Here is a 17,233-nt window from a genome sequence, read left to right as displayed (position 1 = left end):
GAGGAGGCAGGGCACATGGGAAGCCCCAGTGCAAAGACCACAATGGACAGCTTCTTTCCCCTCGCCTTGCCAATGATATTTTCACTTCCTGACAGCATTACCACATCAGCCACATAATGACCATGTCACTCAGGCCTGGTAGTCCTTTGGCAATTTACCCTCTTAACATTTTTTTTCAAAAGATTTATTTATTTATTTATTATATTTTGTAAGGACACTGTAATTGTCTCCAGACACCCCAGAAGAGGGTGTCAGATCTCATTATGGATGGTTGTGAGCCACCATGTGGTTGCTGGGATTTGAACTCAGGACCTTCAGAAGAGCAGTCAGTGCCCTTAACCGCTGAGCCATCTCTCCAGCCCCCCTCTTAACATTTTAAACTTTATTTTGTGTATGTTTGGACAATGGAAACAACCTGGAGCTTATTTTGTAGTTAATGTCCTTCTGCTTATACAGCAAAGCCCCCTTACATTCCTCATCCCCTCTTCCTCCTCTTCCCTCCTCCCTCTCCTCCCTTCTCACTCCTCCTCCCCATCCCTCTTCCTCCACATCCCCTCTCCCTTCACACCCCTTCTTCCCCATCCCCCTCCTTTTTCAGCCCCTGCTCATCCCCTCTCCCTTTCACCCCCCTCCCCATCTCTTCCCTCCTCATCCCTTCCCCCTTCTCACTCCTTGAACACAGCAGCCACTGTGGCTATGAATTCTATGATAGCTTCTCCTGCAGGAACAGTTCACCAGCTCAGGGTTCATAGGCATTGCCACCACTACATGGTCTTGTCTTCACATACCACCTGGCACCAAGTCTATCAAGAGGGGTAGTGAGGGGCAGGCCAACTCTCATTGGTCCTCACCTGACCATAGCACAATGGGCTGCTTTCTCATTATTCCCACAATACTAGACCTAACTCAGATCACAAAGCCTGGTGAAATACATGGACCTTTGTACCCTCATGCCACCAGCATAATCTGGGGGCTAGTTGGGGGTCCATCAGCTTGCTCACCAGCCTTTGGTGAGTGACCCAAACCATGACTGCATTTGAAAGCCCATGTTCCAAAGTCCAATAGCCTGGGCACCTGCCTCCACTATTGATTAAGACCCTGCCCGCAGGAACCATCTTCAAACATCCTAGTCTAGCTGTTATGAAGCCTGGTATACTACATTCCCACATTCACAGCCCTAGCTTGGCTGAAGCAGCCTGGAAACCAGCCCATCCTAGTGAGTATCAAGACACTGCCCTACTACACTATTTTCACACTTCAGGCCTCACTCCTGCCAGGCATCTTATACCATTGCCATGCCTGGTTGGCAGGATCTTGCCTTCCCAGATATGCTCAAAATAGTCATCTCACAACCTACCCTTACTGGACATCCATGCAAAACTGCTTGTGACCCAGAACTGCTTCACTTCCACACCATTATTATGCTCCCAGGCCTAATGCCAGACATTAAGCCTACACACAAGCCCAGCCTGTGAGTGATGGAGGCCTTTTCCAAAATGTTACATTCCTAGAGGCTCCAGTAGACATGAGGTCAAGTTGCCTGCTTACCAACTATCTTAGTTAGGGTTTTACTACTGTGAACAGATGCCATGACCAAGGCAAGTCTCATAAAAGACAACATTTAATTGGGGCTGGCTTACAGGTTCAGAAATTCAGTCCATTGTCATCATGGCAGAAGCATGGCAGCGCCCAGGCAGGCATGGTGCATGAGGAGGTGAGGGTTCTACATCTTTAAACAAAGGAAGCAAGGAACAGACTGGGCACCCTCAGGTATCTAAGAGGAAAATATCCAAGCCCATCCCCACTGTGACATACTTCCTCCAACAAGATCACACCTTCTAATAGTGTCACTCCCTGGGAAGAGCATATACAAACCATCACACCAACCTACCTGAAAGAATGACCAAGACCTGGACCTCCCTCAGCATCCTAACAATTCCAGGACTTGTTCCAGCCAAGCCTTGTAGTTACCAGTGGGGAAAAAAGTGAATGTCCTGGTGTCTAGTGGGCACCCTCCTCACACTAAGAGGCCTAGTGTAGCGGCTATTTCTGGTTGTCAACTTGACTATATGTGGAATGGCCTACAATCCAGAATTGGAAGGCTCACCTGTGATTCTGATCTTGAGGCTGGGAGATACAAGTTTCTGTCCTAGATCTTGGCTTGGCGATCTTGAGGCATATTGGCTATGAATCCCAGAAGATTAAGACAGGGAGATCTTTGAGTTCAAGATCATCTGGGACAAAGCAAGTTCCAGATTCAGGTGTGGTGTTACACACCTTTAATCTAAGCCATGCCTTCTGCTGGAGACCTAAGTAGGGACATTGGGAGAAGGAAGATTTTCTCTTCTTCACCTGCTTGCCTCATGGGACTGAGGAACTGCTAGATCCTTGGACTTCCATTCATAGCTGCTGCTGACCATTGTTCGGGAGTTGGACTACAGACTGTTGGTATTCTGTCTAAGCTCCACTCCACACTTACCTGGCAACAGCGAGGTATGCCCTGCCCCATAGACCTGGCCCACTATAAAAGGGGCTGCTTGCCCCCCCCCTTTCTCATCGCTCTCTCATCACTCTCACCTCTCTGCCCCTTGGGCTCTCCTCCCCTCCCCCCTCTCTCCACGTGGTCATGGCTGGCTTCGACTCTCTCTTCTCTCTCTCTCTCTCTCTCTCTCTCTCTCTCTCTCTCTCTCTCTCTCTCTCTGCCTCCCATTCTCTCTCTAACTCCCATTCTTTGCCCTGAATAAACTCTATTCTATACCATGTCTGTGTGAGTGTGGTCCCTCAGGGGGAAGAGGTGCCTGGTCATGGGCCCCGCCTGGGCACCCCCTTCCCCCACACCACCGTGCCACATTCTCTAACCCCCTTCTCTCTTTTTAAGCCCCCTTCACAGACCGTAAGTCATCAACAAATTCCCTTACTATATAGAGACTACCCATACGTTCTGTGACTCTAGACAACCCTGACCAATACACCTAGCTTGGGTCATATAGTCAGAACATCATCAGCCTATCCCTACGAGAGATCAAGCAGCTTCCTCTGTCTCTAATCAAACCTCTGACAAATGCAACCTTCTGGGTAACTCAGACTCCAGTCCTCCATTGGCATCAGATATTGGTCAAGCCACAAATACACTAGCTCAGACTGGAAAAGAAAGCGACAGCATATCCTCACACACCAGCCTCTAATTCCTAGGCCTGGATCGTAGCTAAATCCTACACCTAGTGAAAATGGATTTTCTGTATAAAAAGGTCAAAAATTAAAAGCAAAAAGTGGCACAATGATACCCTGTTTTCCAGCCTGACTGAAGGATTTGTGATGTTTTATATAAACAACTAGATCCTAACTGCTAGTGGCCCATAGTGTGGCCAGTCTTAGGAAGGACAAAGGGGACTGGGAAATTTATCATGTAAGATGTCCACTTCCTACCTCCCCCTGGCAGAAACAACCTTATTTATTCTCAAAGCCCCCATCCCACCCTGTTCCTCTTTCTGTTCCTACTCCACCTCCTTCTCTTTCTACCCACATTTTTCGTAAGTAGTCTTCTGTGATTTTTCTTTCTTCTGGTACATATGAGTTATAAAAACACCTAATTCTCCAATGTAAGGGCTAAACATATCTATAGGACAAAAACATTCAGAACGCGTTAGAACAAAATGTTTCTACAGATTATAAAGAAGTTACTACCAACTTATTTCCATGTTGAATTTAAAAACTCCTTTATTCCCTGGTTACAATTTCTTATCATAGCTTGCCAGAACAAGAACATTCATAACAATAGTCTCTTTCAAATGTTTAAAAAAAAGACCCAAAAACACCTACCCTGTTGCAAAGAGCTATCAGGCTTCTTGAGAAAAACAACCTCATAAAATAAATGTATTGTTGGCTTAACACACTAAAGATACAAATTTGCTTTCTGGGTGCCTACTTTAAGTAGAAGACAAGGAGAAAGGGATGTAAAGATGAAAATGCTAGGAATGGAAAGGAAAATGAGAAAAGGTTTGTGTGGGTCTGAGTAAATTATTGAAGGTATATACACGATACTTAGCTAGGATTTATATGACTTCAATGTTGAAGAGTGACCTCTATGTATATCGAGAGTTCTTATAAGTTATTAGCACAAATCCTAAAGTTTTAAGCAATTAAATTATTATAACTACTGGGTCAAAATGTTAATATGTTTGGGTTTGTATTGATACCTCTCCAGGTTTATTTACACTGCTCAGATATATAAAGAGGATTCCCAAACAAAGGTTTAAATATGCAGGACCATTGTCTGTTTTAATTTTTTATTAGATATTTTCTTTATTTACATTTCAAAGGTTTCCCCTTTCCCAGTTTCCCCTCCAAAAACTCCCTATCCCATTCCCCCTCCCTCTGGTTCTATGAGGGTGCTCCTCAACCCACCCACTTCCACCTCCCTGTCCTGGCATTCCTCTAAACTGGGGCATCGAGCCTTCACAGGACTAAGGGCCTCTCCTCACTTTGATGTCTGACAAGGCCATCCTCTGCTCCATATTTGGCTGGAGCCATGGGTCCCTCCATGTGTACTCTTTGGTTGGTGGTTTAGTCCCTGGGAACTCTGCGGGTACTGGGTGGTTCCTAATGTTGTTCCTCCTGTGGGGCTGCAAACCCCTTCAGCTCCTTCAGTCTTTTCTCTAACTCCCCAATTGGGAACCTCATGCTCAGCCCAATGGTTGGCTGCAAGCATCTGCCTCTGTGTCTGTCAGGCTCTGGCAGAGCCTCTCAGGAGACAGCTATATCAGGCTCCTGTCAGCAAGCACTTGTGGGCATCCACAATAGTGTCTGGGTTTTGTAACTGTATATGGGATGGATCCCCAGGTGGGGAAGTCTCTGTATGGCTTTTCCTCCAGTCTCTACTCCACATTTTGTCTCCGTATTTGCTCCTGTATTTTGTTTCCCCCTCTAAGAAGAACTGAAACATCCACACTTTGGTCTACCTTCTTCTTGAGCTTCATATGATCTCTGAATTGTATCTTGGGTATTCCAAGATTTTGGGCTAATATCCACTTATCAGTGAGTGCATACCATGTATGTTCTTTTGTGATTGGGTTACCTCACTCAGGATGATATTTTCTAGTTCCATCCATTTGCCTAAGAATTTCATGAATTCATGGTTTTTAATAGCTAAGTAGTACTCCATTGTGTAAATGTACCACATTTTCTGTATCCATTCCTCCTTTGAGGGGCATCTGGGTTCTTTCCAGCTTCTGGCTATTATAAATAAGGCTGCTATGAACACAGAGAACCAGGTGTCCTTATTACCTGTTGATTCCACCAAATACCAGTCAGAATAGCTAAGATAAAAAAAACTCAGGGGACAGCAGATGCTGGAGATGATGTGGAGAAAGACCAACACTCCTCCATTGCTGGTGGGATTGCAAACTGGTACAACCACTCTGGAAATCAGTTTAGCATTTCCTCAGAAAATTGGACATAGCACTACCTGAGGACCCAGCTATACCACTCCTGGGCATATACCCAGAGGATGCTTATTCCTCATTTCTTACCATGAATTCTTCAATGCCAAATTGACAGAAATATTGACACGTGGCAATTCTAAGAAAATTCTCCAGTCACGTGGCTAGCTTGGGTGAAGCATCATGACACGCTGTAGCATCATCACCTTCCCCAGCATGACTGGTTACACAGACCCCTCCCCTCCCCCACCAGGTCAGAATAGCAGTGATCTCACAATGGGAGGTGGTGTGTTTACCAGCGCAGTCTGGAGAGTTATGCAGAACCTCACCCATCCTCAACCATTACCACACTCACGTCAAGCAGGCTGGCACCAGCCCAGACTGGTGAGTAACCAAGGAGCTGTTCTCATATTGCCAGGTCTAGCTGGGGTTATGTAGTCGGTACACCAGCCCACAATGGTGAATTCCCGGGAAGTTTGTCAGCCATTTTCATACTCTCTGGCCTACTAGGGTCAATCAGAAGGGACACCACCTCAGTTTAGTAAGAGAGAAAGATCTTATCCTGAGGTGTCCTCCTAATACTTCCTGGCCTAGCTTGGGTTAGACAGCCTTTACGCCAAGATAACCTAGTGTAGGATCAAGACCCCATCTTACTGAAATATTCTGACACTTAGAATTGCATTTGGGTCAAGTAGTTCACTGACTAGTGGAGTCTGGTTAGTTTCCTAGACTCCTGTCCATCACAATAGCTCAGATTATCAAGTGATGCTATGATCCTAGGAAGACATCTACCAGGCCAGTATTGTTAGTACCCAATATTCCCACCTGTCTGTAACATACAGGCCTCGCTTGGGCTGTAGAGCCTGAGCAACAGCCCAATTCGGTAAGTGGTGAAGACTTCCCAACTATAATCTTCCCCAAACTCCCTGGATTAATTCAGGTTAAACAGTTGTTCAACAAAATTGGCGAATTATTCCAAACTGTGAACTCTTCTGCAGTCTTCAGATTTTCTGGCCCAGTTGGTGTCAAGCAGCCTGGGCACTAGGCCCGAGCAGTGAGTGGTCAGTCACTCTCACACCTACTCTGGATCACCTTGTTACTGAGCATCCCAGTCTTCCAGTTCCTCAGAACCTTGCCAATCCACACTATTACTGTGCTCTCAGACCCAGTTGGGGGACACAAAGCATGGCTAGCAGTTAACACTGTTCATGCTCATGACCTTGTTCTCTACACCATACTCATACTACTGAGCTAGCTGGGGCAGGTAAGAGTATATACCATCCCAGCCTGATGAGAGATCAAGATCCTATGATGCTGGCGTGGTACTAACCACTGCAGGCCTAGTTTGTGGTGCACAACCCATACTCTAGCCTGGTGAAAGATCTGGACCATTTTACTCTCTGGACATCTTCACAAATCCACATCCCTCTTGGTGAGTTGAGACCCCATACTCTGGTGTCACTCTCATACACCTGTGCATGGTCCCACTCCAGTAGTTCCCAGGCAAGCCAAGATTTCTCTGTGACCCAGAAACCTGTCCTTTACCTGTTCATACTTAGGGAGCAATCTCACAAGCACAGGCAGACTGTGGAGCAGCCCAACCAGGTAAGTGATCTTGATCATATTTTCACTTTCCATTACCACCCTTCCAGGTCTAGCTTGAGTCAAAAATCCTGCAAACAAGCTCAGCCTGTGAGGGAACCATATTTTTGTTCTCTTGTGTCATCCCCACAATCAGTGGTTGACTTGTGGTCAGACTGCATTTCCTAAGCCTACTTTGGTAAGTGATCAAGTTCTGGATGGTCCCCACCCTGACAGTCTCTCTCTCTCTCTCTCTCTGTCTCTCTCTCTCTCTCTCTCTCTCTCTCTAAAGTCTTTCTCTTTCTCTCTCTCCCTCAGTCTCTCCCTCTCCCTCAGTCTGTCTCTCCCCCAGTCTCTCTCTCTCCCTCAGTCTCTCTCTCCTTAAAGTCTCTTTCTCTCTCTCCCTCAGTCTCTCTTTCTCTCTCTCCCTCAGTCTCTCTTTCCCCCAGTCTCTCTCTCCCTCAGTCTCTCTCTCCTTAAAGTCTCTTTCTCTCTCTCCCTCAGTCTCTCTTTCTCTCTCTCCCTCAGTCTCTCTTTCCCCCAGTCTCTCTCTCCCTCAGTCTCTCTCTCTCCTTAAAGTCTCTCTCTCAGTCTCTCTCTCCCTCACTCTCTCTTTATCTCTGTCCCTCAGTCTCTTTCTCTGTCTCCCTCAGTCTCTCTCTTTATCTCTCTCTCTCAGTCTCTCTTTCTCTCTCTCTCTCAGTCTCTCTCTCTTTCTCTCCCCAGTCTCTCTCTCTTTCTCTCTCTCCCCAGTCTCTCTCTTTCTCTCTTTCTGTCTCTCTCTCTCTCGTTCTCTCTCTCTCTGTCTCTCCCTAAAGTCTCCCTCTCCCTCACTCTCTCTCTTTATTTCTCTCTCCCTCAGTCTCTCTCTTTCTCCCTCTCCCCAGTCTCTCTCTCTTTCTCTCTTTTTGTCTCTCTCTCTCTCAGTCTCTCTCTCCCTAAAGTCTCCCTCTCCCTCACTCTCTCTATTTCTCTCTCCCTCAGTCTCTCTCTTTCTCCCTCTCCCCAGTCTCTCTCTCTCTCTCTCTCTCTCTCTCTCTCTCTCTCTCTCTCTCTCTCTCTCTCTCTCTTTCTCTCTCTCACACACACACACCTAGTCCTAACAATTCCATGACTTCTTGGGAGTCAAGAAATGAGACTAGAGAAAACAATGAGTAGCCTAGTAATCAAGATTCTTCCTCTCGTGTACCCTCCTAACATTCACAGGCCTCACCTGGACTACACAGCCTGAAGAATAGATCAGCCCAGTGATAGACCAAGATTCACCATCAACCAGCCACCTCAGAGCTCTGGTGAAGTAGACCATAGACTAGCACATACTGGTGAGTGTCCCAGACCACTGTCCTCCATGTAAGCCCCACATTCTCAGCCCAGACTGCTTGCTATGTGGCCCAAATCCAGCTCTACCATCATCACATCCTCCACCTACAAGCCTGGTGACTTCCTACAAATGTCACCTGCCATAACCATCCTCATTCTGACTTAGCTGGAGTCAATCACATTGGACATCATAGAATTCAAGATCTTGTTCTCCTGTTATGGTACAAATACACCCTAATAGCTTGAGCAGCAATGCCTGTACTCTAGTCTAGCCCGGTGAATGACCCGAACATCCTCACATGCCCAGGCCTAGAGTGGCTTCAGCAGTCTGGGCATCACCCAGCCTGGTGAGAAGTAAGACCCTGTCCTTATGCTCCATCCCCATACTCCTTGGCTTAGTTCAGGCCAAGTAGTTTGCATGCCTGCCAAGCCTTATTAGTGAACAAGAATGTTGCCTGATGCTGTACCACAGACTACAATGTGGTCCCACAATCCCATGCATACTGTGTACCAGACCAGACTGGTAAGCGACGGGCACATGGTCACTCTACCTGGGCTAGTCCAGGTCACAGAGCCTACACACAAACCACCTCTTTTTAGCCTAGAATTTAGTCCTTCCTTGCTATCTCCATATATACAGAGCTATATGGGACTATGCCACCTACCCACCAGTATACTCTGGGGAGTGTTCAATAGCAGGCCCTCCCTCACTCAGGAGCCTAATAATCCAAGACTTGTTTAGAACAAACAGTATGGGTGGCAGAAGACCATCTTAAGTGATCAGGACCCTGAGCAAAAGTAGAACCTGGTCCCTGATCAAAAATACTCCCTATTGTGCCTTCCGCACACTCCCAGGCTTCGTTCAGGTCCAGCTAATCACAGGCCAGCACTGCTTTGTGAATGACTCGGACACTTGCCCTCCTGCCCCGTTTCTGGAGTTTCAGACCTAGTTGGAGTCAAGCAGCCCAGGGACTAGCCAGACCAGAGAGATGTCTAGGCAATGCCTTCCTACACCACTCCCATATCCCAGTCCTGGCTTGGTCAGTTAGTTTGCTTCAGGTTCATGACCGACCCAGGACCCTACCCAGCACACCATTATATAGTTCCCAGGCCCATACAGTTTCAAGCAGTCTGGTCATTATCCCTGACTGGTAAGATCCTAAGACATTCACTGTCTGGGCCAGTCTACTGTCTAGTTGGAGCCAACCATACTATGTACCATTCCAGCCTGGGGAGAGCTTAAGATTCTTTCTGCTGCTGCCTGTGCACCATTCCAGCCTAGTAAGATCTCAAGGTCCTGCTGCTGGCTAAGCACCATCCCAGCCTGGCAAGAGCTCAAGGTCCTTCCCGCTATTCACTGTGCACCATCCCAGCCTCGCGAGAGTTCAAGGTCCTTTCCGATACTGACGTACTAATACTCCCAAAAGCCTAGCTTCAGTCACACAGCCTGTGCGCAAGCCAACCTCGTAAGTGATCCAGACTTTCCACCATCTGACCAGCCTCTGGCCTAGCTGAGGTCAATATATCTGCTCACCAGCTTCAATTGGTAAGTAATTAAGACCCTTCTCTTTCTTGCACTCAAACTCCTAGGCATAGCTTGGCTCACGCTTGTCCACTAATCTTGGTCTGTTGAGTCTCTCATAACCCTGCTCATCTATAACATTAACAGGCCCCCAGGCCTAGCTTTGGATATGCCCTTCTGTGTCAACCACTCAGTGTCAGCCTAGGCCGGGATCATGGCTTAGTGGCCAATACTGGTATATGCTACGATCTCCCCACTCCCGAACCAACCTAACAATCACAGTACGGCTTGGGACCAAGAAGCCTGGGAATAAGACCAGCCTCATAGTCCGTAATCAAGGTGATCTGCTCGGCACCATCCCCTTACTGCTGTCCCGGTTCTGGTCAGGCAGCTTTCCCATCAACCCAATCTTAGTGAGTGAGTTCCACTGTCCTGAGCTCAACAGGCCAAGATACGTACTCGGTGTGTTGCTCTTGTGCTCAGCCTGTTTACACTTCATATGCCTGTAAGAACTCAAGTGATTTTGTCTCTTAGAACAGGAACTACAACTCTTGGGGTCCTCAGAGGCTACTGAGCTAGTGGGAGGGTGTCTGGGGAGGGCAACGTGATGTAACCAGGCTAGCTATCTCCTCCCATCTCTTCTCTCCACAGCAACTTTTTCCTCTAAAAGAAAAGTTTGCAAAGGGTCTCTAGAGCTAATAGCTGATTCACATACTTGCTTTCTCTAGACCACCAGGTCTAGGCAGAAAGCTGGGGTGGCCTTTGTGCCTTCAGGGACGCACTACTGACCTGTCTGCCACCCCCACACATCCCCCCCCCTTCTTAACTCTTGTAGCCACCATGATTGGCGAGATCTGTGCTGCAGCAACCTTCATCTCCAAGTTCCTCTGCACCAAGGGCTTCAGGAATGAGCAGCAGCTACAGACCTTCAGCCAGAGCCTGCAGGAGCTGCTGGTAGAACACTACAAACACCACTGGTTCCCAGAGAAGCCGTGCAAGGGATCGGGTTACAGGTGTATTCGAATCAACCATAAGATGGATCCCCTGGTCGGTCAGGCAGCCCAGCAGATTGGACTGAGCAGTCGAGAGTTGTTCAGGCTTCTCCCAAGTGAACTCACACTGTGGGTTGACCCCTATGAAGTGTCCTACAGGATTGGAGAGGATGGCTCCATCTGTGTGCTGTATGAAGCCTCGCCAGTGGGAGGTAGCTCTCAAAACAGCACCAATGCACAAACGGTAGATAGCAGAATCAGCTGTAAGGAGGAACCTCTTTTGGGCAGAACAAGCCCTTCTCAGAACTACAATATGATGGCTGTATCAGGTTAAGATACAGACTACGGATGGATCGTCTTGTAATGGACGGATAAATTTGATTTTTTGCTTCGGGTGGGCTCCTCTTGGGGATGGATTATTGAATTTAAACCATGTCACAGCTGTGAAGACCTGGCATGTGATATTGTTGATAATTTTTTAAGTGACAGTGCTATAGTTTGGATAGTACTTTTCAATGATGTATTAGCCTGGAGTTCAAGGAAGTATTCACTTTATTTTTAAGGAATGAAATCATAGGTTGGTTTCAGTTTCTCCCAAACCTTATATCTAAATTGTTACACCAGTCCCTTTAAGAAAAATTTATTAATTTAATTTTATATTTTATGTATATGAGTGAATTGCTGACTGTGTTTCTGTGGGCCACTTGCGTAGTATGCTGGGAGGAGTCAGAGCAGGGAGGTGGATACCCTGAGGATTCGAGAAAGTACACCTCGTCTTTCTGTTAGAACAGGCAGGTCTCATGATCACAGAGACATCTCTACAGCCACACAAATCTGTATTTAATTAAACTACCAGGCACAGTTATCTTTCAAGGGGATTTGCACTATTATCTTGAATGCTCTCAGTAACTTTTTTGGCCATTTAGTGGGAATTAGTTAAGAATTTTACCTAGTATTTGAATGAATAAATTGCACATAAATGCAATTAGGTCATCATATGATAGGAGAAAATATTTTCCATTTTGAATATAGAGACCAGAATGTGCCTTGGCAACAGGCTTTAAAAGGGCCCTCTAAAAGGCATTGTCTGAGCTAGGACTGTTGGTACCATCTAGCTCTCCATAGCTTTTATAGCTTATAGTTTATAGTTAATAGTTTGGTAGCTTACAGCTTTTGAAAACTAAGAAAGTATTTTAGAAACTGGAGGGTCAGTTTGTAACTTTCCTAAGTTTTCTAATGTTTTTCATTTTGTTTTTAAATATTAACAAGAATTTTGTTAGCCACCATTTGTTTGGTAAATTTTCAAATTGTATAAACATCTGCAGTTCATGTATATCGACTATGGCAAAGTTGTACAGATTTCTATATTTCAGATGACATGTACATGTATCTTAGCTTTTACAAGCTAAGATCAATCTGTACCTTTGACAATAAACTATTCCTATTCTGTGATGCCAATAATATACTTGACAGGCCTAGCTGGTGCCACACAAGCTGAACACCGTCCATGTGTTTTCAAGAATCTTAGCTGTCACACTCCCTGGCCTAGCTGAGTTCCGACAATCTACAGTGCACCCAAGCCCAGGGTGAGCTCAGCATCATGTCCTGTTGCTGTTCTACTAAGACCCCAGGCCTACAGGCCCGCCTACTGAGTGAGCTGCACCATCCTGAGACTGCCAGAGCCCTGCCACCCTGCACCAGCTCACGCTAGCCAGAAACCCCATGATCCTGGGGAGGACCTAGGTGTGAGCTGTCATGCTCACAGTCAGAGGACAGTCCAACCTGGTGAGTTGTCAAGTTTCACTTTCCAGTGCCTTCCTCACTCTGTCATCACACTTCATGGCCTAACTGTGGTCAGACAGATTGCGTACCATCCCAACCTGATGACTACTCAATATCTTGTCACCACATCACAGTACCACAATAATGGTCTGTGGTCTTTCTTGTGTTCCATAGCCTGTACACCATAACCCAGCCTGGTTCCTGAACCAGATCCTTCACTCCGAGGCTACCCTCACAGTTCCAGGTCTATGCATTGCTGAAACAGCCTGGACATCAGCCTGTCCTGGTGAGACTCTCCTTTGCAGAGCTGTATCTCTCCTTGGTGAGAAGACTCCACTCTTCTGCACCAAACTGAAACTCCCAGGGTGAAATTGGAGCAAGCACATTGCTATGTAGTCAAGCTCGGTAGTGAGTCAGACACCCAGTTTTCTTCTACCAGCTCAGATTAGTGACTGGTGTAAAATTCCCAGGTACAAAAACACACCAGCTGATATCTTGGTGAGAGACCCACAATCATACCCTTCTATGGTCCCTAGATCCAGTCAGAAAAACTGCACAAATGCCAGATCTCTGAGTGACTGAAACCTTTCCCCAACCCATCTTATCCCCACAGCCCAGACCTAGCTAATGTTGACTGCTCAGCAGCCTACATTAGTCAGTAATCAAGAGTGTTCTTTGTGCCCCGTCCAATACCCCATGTGTTTATCTTTCCTGTACTCATAGGCCAAGATTGGATTGGTCAGACTAGTGAGTGTCCAATGGTCCCATGTGCCTTCATAGGCCTAGGTCAGGCCCTATACCCTGAGTATATCCCAGCTCTGAAAGAGATCAAGTCACCCCTAGTACTTTCTCAGGCTTCAAGGAGTACTTTGCATTCACCAGATAGAAGATCCCAGGCCAGTATAGCCTGGTGAAATGACCCAAGGTGTTGCCTTCCTGCATTAACCCCATCATCTCCGCCCTCTAGGTCAATCCTCCTGGATACTAGTCCAGATTGGGTTCAAGCTGTCTGTTCATGAGGCTTGAACCCTCATGAGTGATCAATACTCCCTGTCTAGAACTTTTCTCGGAAACCAAGGGCTAGGTTGGGTCAGGCAGTTATTCAAGTGGCACACCAAAATAGGTAATTAATATTCCACCCTCCCACATACACCTCATATTGCCAGATATAGCTAGTTAAGGCCCCAGTTTGTGTGTGAGCCCAGTATGGTGAGCTCCCAAGAATGGTGCTTACCTGAGTCATCCTCACACCCCTTGACCTGGAAGCAGTCAGTCAGACTGTACCATCCCACCATGGTGAGAGCACAATATTTGATCCTGTCTGTGTCTAATACTCTCAGTCAGCTCTGGTAACAGAGCCTGTACTCCAGAGCAGTCTGGTATGTGTCTTGGACCCTTGCACTGTCAGGATATCCCTATAGTCTCAGGCCTAGTTTTCATGAAACAGGGTATCACCAACCTACCCTGCTTCCTCATTCTCAGGATCTCAGACCTAGTTCTGATCAAGCAAGTCACTGAGAAGTAGAAACTGCTCAGTGACCCACAATATTGCCTTCTACACAAGCTAAGATTAGTTAAGTAATCTCAAAACTCCTAGGTAGACTGCTGAGTGATCACTAATCACGCATTTTTTCAAGTATCACCACACTCAAACTCTCCTATCTTAGGCCAAACAAACTTCTGTTATCCCAGGCCATGTCCACAATCCCAGGAACAGCTAGAGTCAAGTTACCTTCTCAACAAACTACCATGATCAGTGATAAAGACTGGGTCCCTCCTCCACAAACTACTGCAGAACTTGCATGAAGCAAGCGGCCTGGATAACAGCCCAGCCTGCTCAAGGAGTCAAGTCTCTCGCTCTCTTCCTATAGCATCTTCACACTCTCAGGCCTGCCTGCATCCAAGGAGCTTGTTCACCAGCCCAGTACAATGAGTGCCTGAGATCACCACCTGCCTTTATATTACCTACACTTGCAGGGTAAGATGGGGTCACAATCTGGGTACCAGGCCAGCCTAGTGAGTACCCAGAATCTATACCTGCCTCTTCCATTCTCAAACACACAGGGTTATCTTGGGTCCATACTGTCTGACCAACATCTCTGCATGGTAAATTATCAAGAATCCCCCTCCAGACCCTTCAGAGACTCCCAGGCCTAAATCAGGCAAATAAGATCTCTGACAGCCTGACTGGTTACTCAGACCTGTGCAGTATTGTACCATCTCAAGTATCGTAGTTCCTGCTAGGGACATACATTTTAGGAAGCAGGCTAGAATGTTAACTACCCAAGGCATGCCATCCTATACCATCCTTACATTGCACGGCTCCCAGCTTTTCCACCAGGCCAGGGCAGTGGGTGGACTAGAATACTACCCTTCCCCTTAAATAAAATAGTTTCTGGTTTATATGGGGCCAAAAATGATGTCTTATAGCCTCACCTATGAGTGACCGAAATCTTTGCTCAATTGTGACATTCCCCAGTCCCAAGAAGAATAAGGGTCAAACTGCCTGTTCGTCACCCTACCTTGATGAGTGACGGAGACAGAGCCTTCGTCAACCACCATAAAAACCCCAGGACTTAGTCTTAAGTAGCCTGATCACCATTGCAGCCTAGACAAGATCCAGATTTTTCCCTCTCAATCCATCCTCAAACTCCTGGGCCTAACTCTGTTCAGGCAGCTTTTCTATCAGACGAGCCTAGTAAGGGTCCATGATCCCAACATGATTAGGACACACAACTTGAGCAAAAGGGAAGCCTAGAAATTGCCCGTTATCCCTGTTTCTTACCATCCTCACTTTCACAGACTTAGCTTGGATCATATAAAATGAGAAACAGCCCAGCCTAGTGAATGATGAAGACTCCATCACTTTCCTGAGACCTTAGGCCTATTCTTGTCAAATAGTCGGTCTATAACTCAGCCTGCTGAAAAATCCATACCCGGCTCACTAGTTCCATGCTCATGATCACAAGTACAACTAGGCTCAAGCAAGCTGGGTGGGTAACGGTTCAGGCTGGTAATGGACCCAGAAAACTGCCTTTCCCCACATTTCCTTAGCACATTCAGAAGACTCCACCCTCATATTCCTCATATACTATCCTCCCACTCCTACGTCTAGCTTGGGTCACACAGATTACATAACATCCCAGGATAGCAAATGAAGGGGATCCAGGCCTCTCACACAATCTTGTACTCTCTGGCCTAGCTGGGGTCAGTCAGACTGTGTGCTATCATGTCATGGTGGAAGCTCAACTTCACACCCTGCTTGCATCACATGAATGCCCCCAGGTTTAGCTTGGCTCACGCAGTGTGCACTGCACACTAGCCTTGTGAGGGTCCTGGGCCTTTTACACCACGGCCACCCACAGTCCCTGGCCTATCTCAGGTGAAGCAGTCTGAACAGCGACTTATCTTGGAAAGAGACAAAGGGCACATAATCCTGCACCCACCAGCATGCTCTCAGTCAAGCAGCTTGCAGATCTATAAGCCTTAATAATGACCCAGAATCCTGACCTCCCACACCAGCTCAGGCTAGCTAGTGATATCACTTTCCCAATCACTCTGGGCATTAGCCCAGACTGTTGAGAGACCCAGAATACTGTCTTTCCCCACCATTGCCGCATCCAGAAGACTTTACTTAGACTACAGTGCATGCACACAAGCCTGCCTATGAGGGTAGCAGACCTTGGCAGTCTGGTGACATCCCTCGTCTCCAAATGGGATGAGGTCAAGAGGCCTGCTAAGTAGCCCTACCCTGGTGAGTTATCCAGATGAGGTCCTCCTCTAACATCCTATCAATCCCCGGAACTGTTGGAGTCAAGCAGTCTGGCCACTGAGTTGGTTCAATTGATCAAATTGCCTCACTCCCTAACTATGCACAGACTTACAGGCTTAGCTCTGGTGAAGCAGCTTGCCCATCAACACAGCCTAGTGAGGACCTATGATTCCTATCTGTCTTTGCCTTCTTCGCACTGACAGGCTAGTATCGAGTCATACGACCTGAACATCAGGTCAGTCGAATGAGTCCAATACACCCACTTTCCTACATCATCAGCACAGAACTAGTTTGTGTCATACAGCCTGAGAAGCATCCACGCTGGAGAGGGTTATCGAGACTCCCTCTCTAGCACCATCATCAGACTCGCAGCCTTAGTTCAGGACAAGAACACTGAACATCCAGGCTTGGTGAGAGGTCTACACCCATGCTCTGTGCCGTCCCCACAACAATAGACCCAATGGCATCAAGCAGGGCAGGGTACCCACCCTGATTGGTATGGTATCAAAACCATGCCATGTATAGTATCCATATACTGCAAGGGTTAGATACGTCCCAGAACACGTACGCATGCTCAGCTTGGTAATATCCCAAGAGTCTCAGTTTCCCTTGCCTCTCTCTGGCCTATCTGAGGTGAGAACAAACTATCCATTATCACACAGCTGGTGAAAACTGAAGACTCTATCTTATTTGTATCTTAATACTTCCCACAGGCTTAGCTATGGTCAAGTACATTGGCCATCAGCACAGGATACTGAGAGCCTAAGACCCTCACCTGCCTCACCTTTCTAGACCAATCTTATTTCATACACTTTGAACAATAACC

At 46.9% G+C, this 17,233-nt stretch overlaps 1 protein-coding gene across 1 annotated transcript; it reads left to right on the top strand.

Annotated features, from left to right (window-relative positions):
- The first annotated feature begins 10,701 nt into the window (after positions 1-10,701).
- On the top strand, positions 10,702-11,187 carry LOC127675612 (protein BTG1-like). The gene has a single exon (XM_052171663.1). The coding sequence runs from the start codon at positions 10,702-10,704 to the stop codon at positions 11,185-11,187; it is 486 nt and encodes a 161-aa protein (XP_052027623.1).
- Positions 11,188-17,233: the final 6,046 nt, after the last annotated feature.

Source organism: Apodemus sylvaticus, chromosome X, assembly GCF_947179515.1.
Source record: "Apodemus sylvaticus chromosome X, mApoSyl1.1, whole genome shotgun sequence".
Taxonomy (NCBI): domain Eukaryota; kingdom Metazoa; phylum Chordata; class Mammalia; order Rodentia; family Muridae; genus Apodemus; species Apodemus sylvaticus.
The sequence above is the reverse complement of the archived record's forward strand: the minus strand, read 5'-3'. Positions and strand labels throughout refer to the sequence as shown.

What these genes read in the sequence shown, in the direction of transcription:
- LOC127675612 (XM_052171663.1), top strand. Translation starts at nt 10,702, where the DNA reads ATGATTGGCGAGATCTGTGCTGCAGCAACCTTCATCTCCAAGTTCCTC.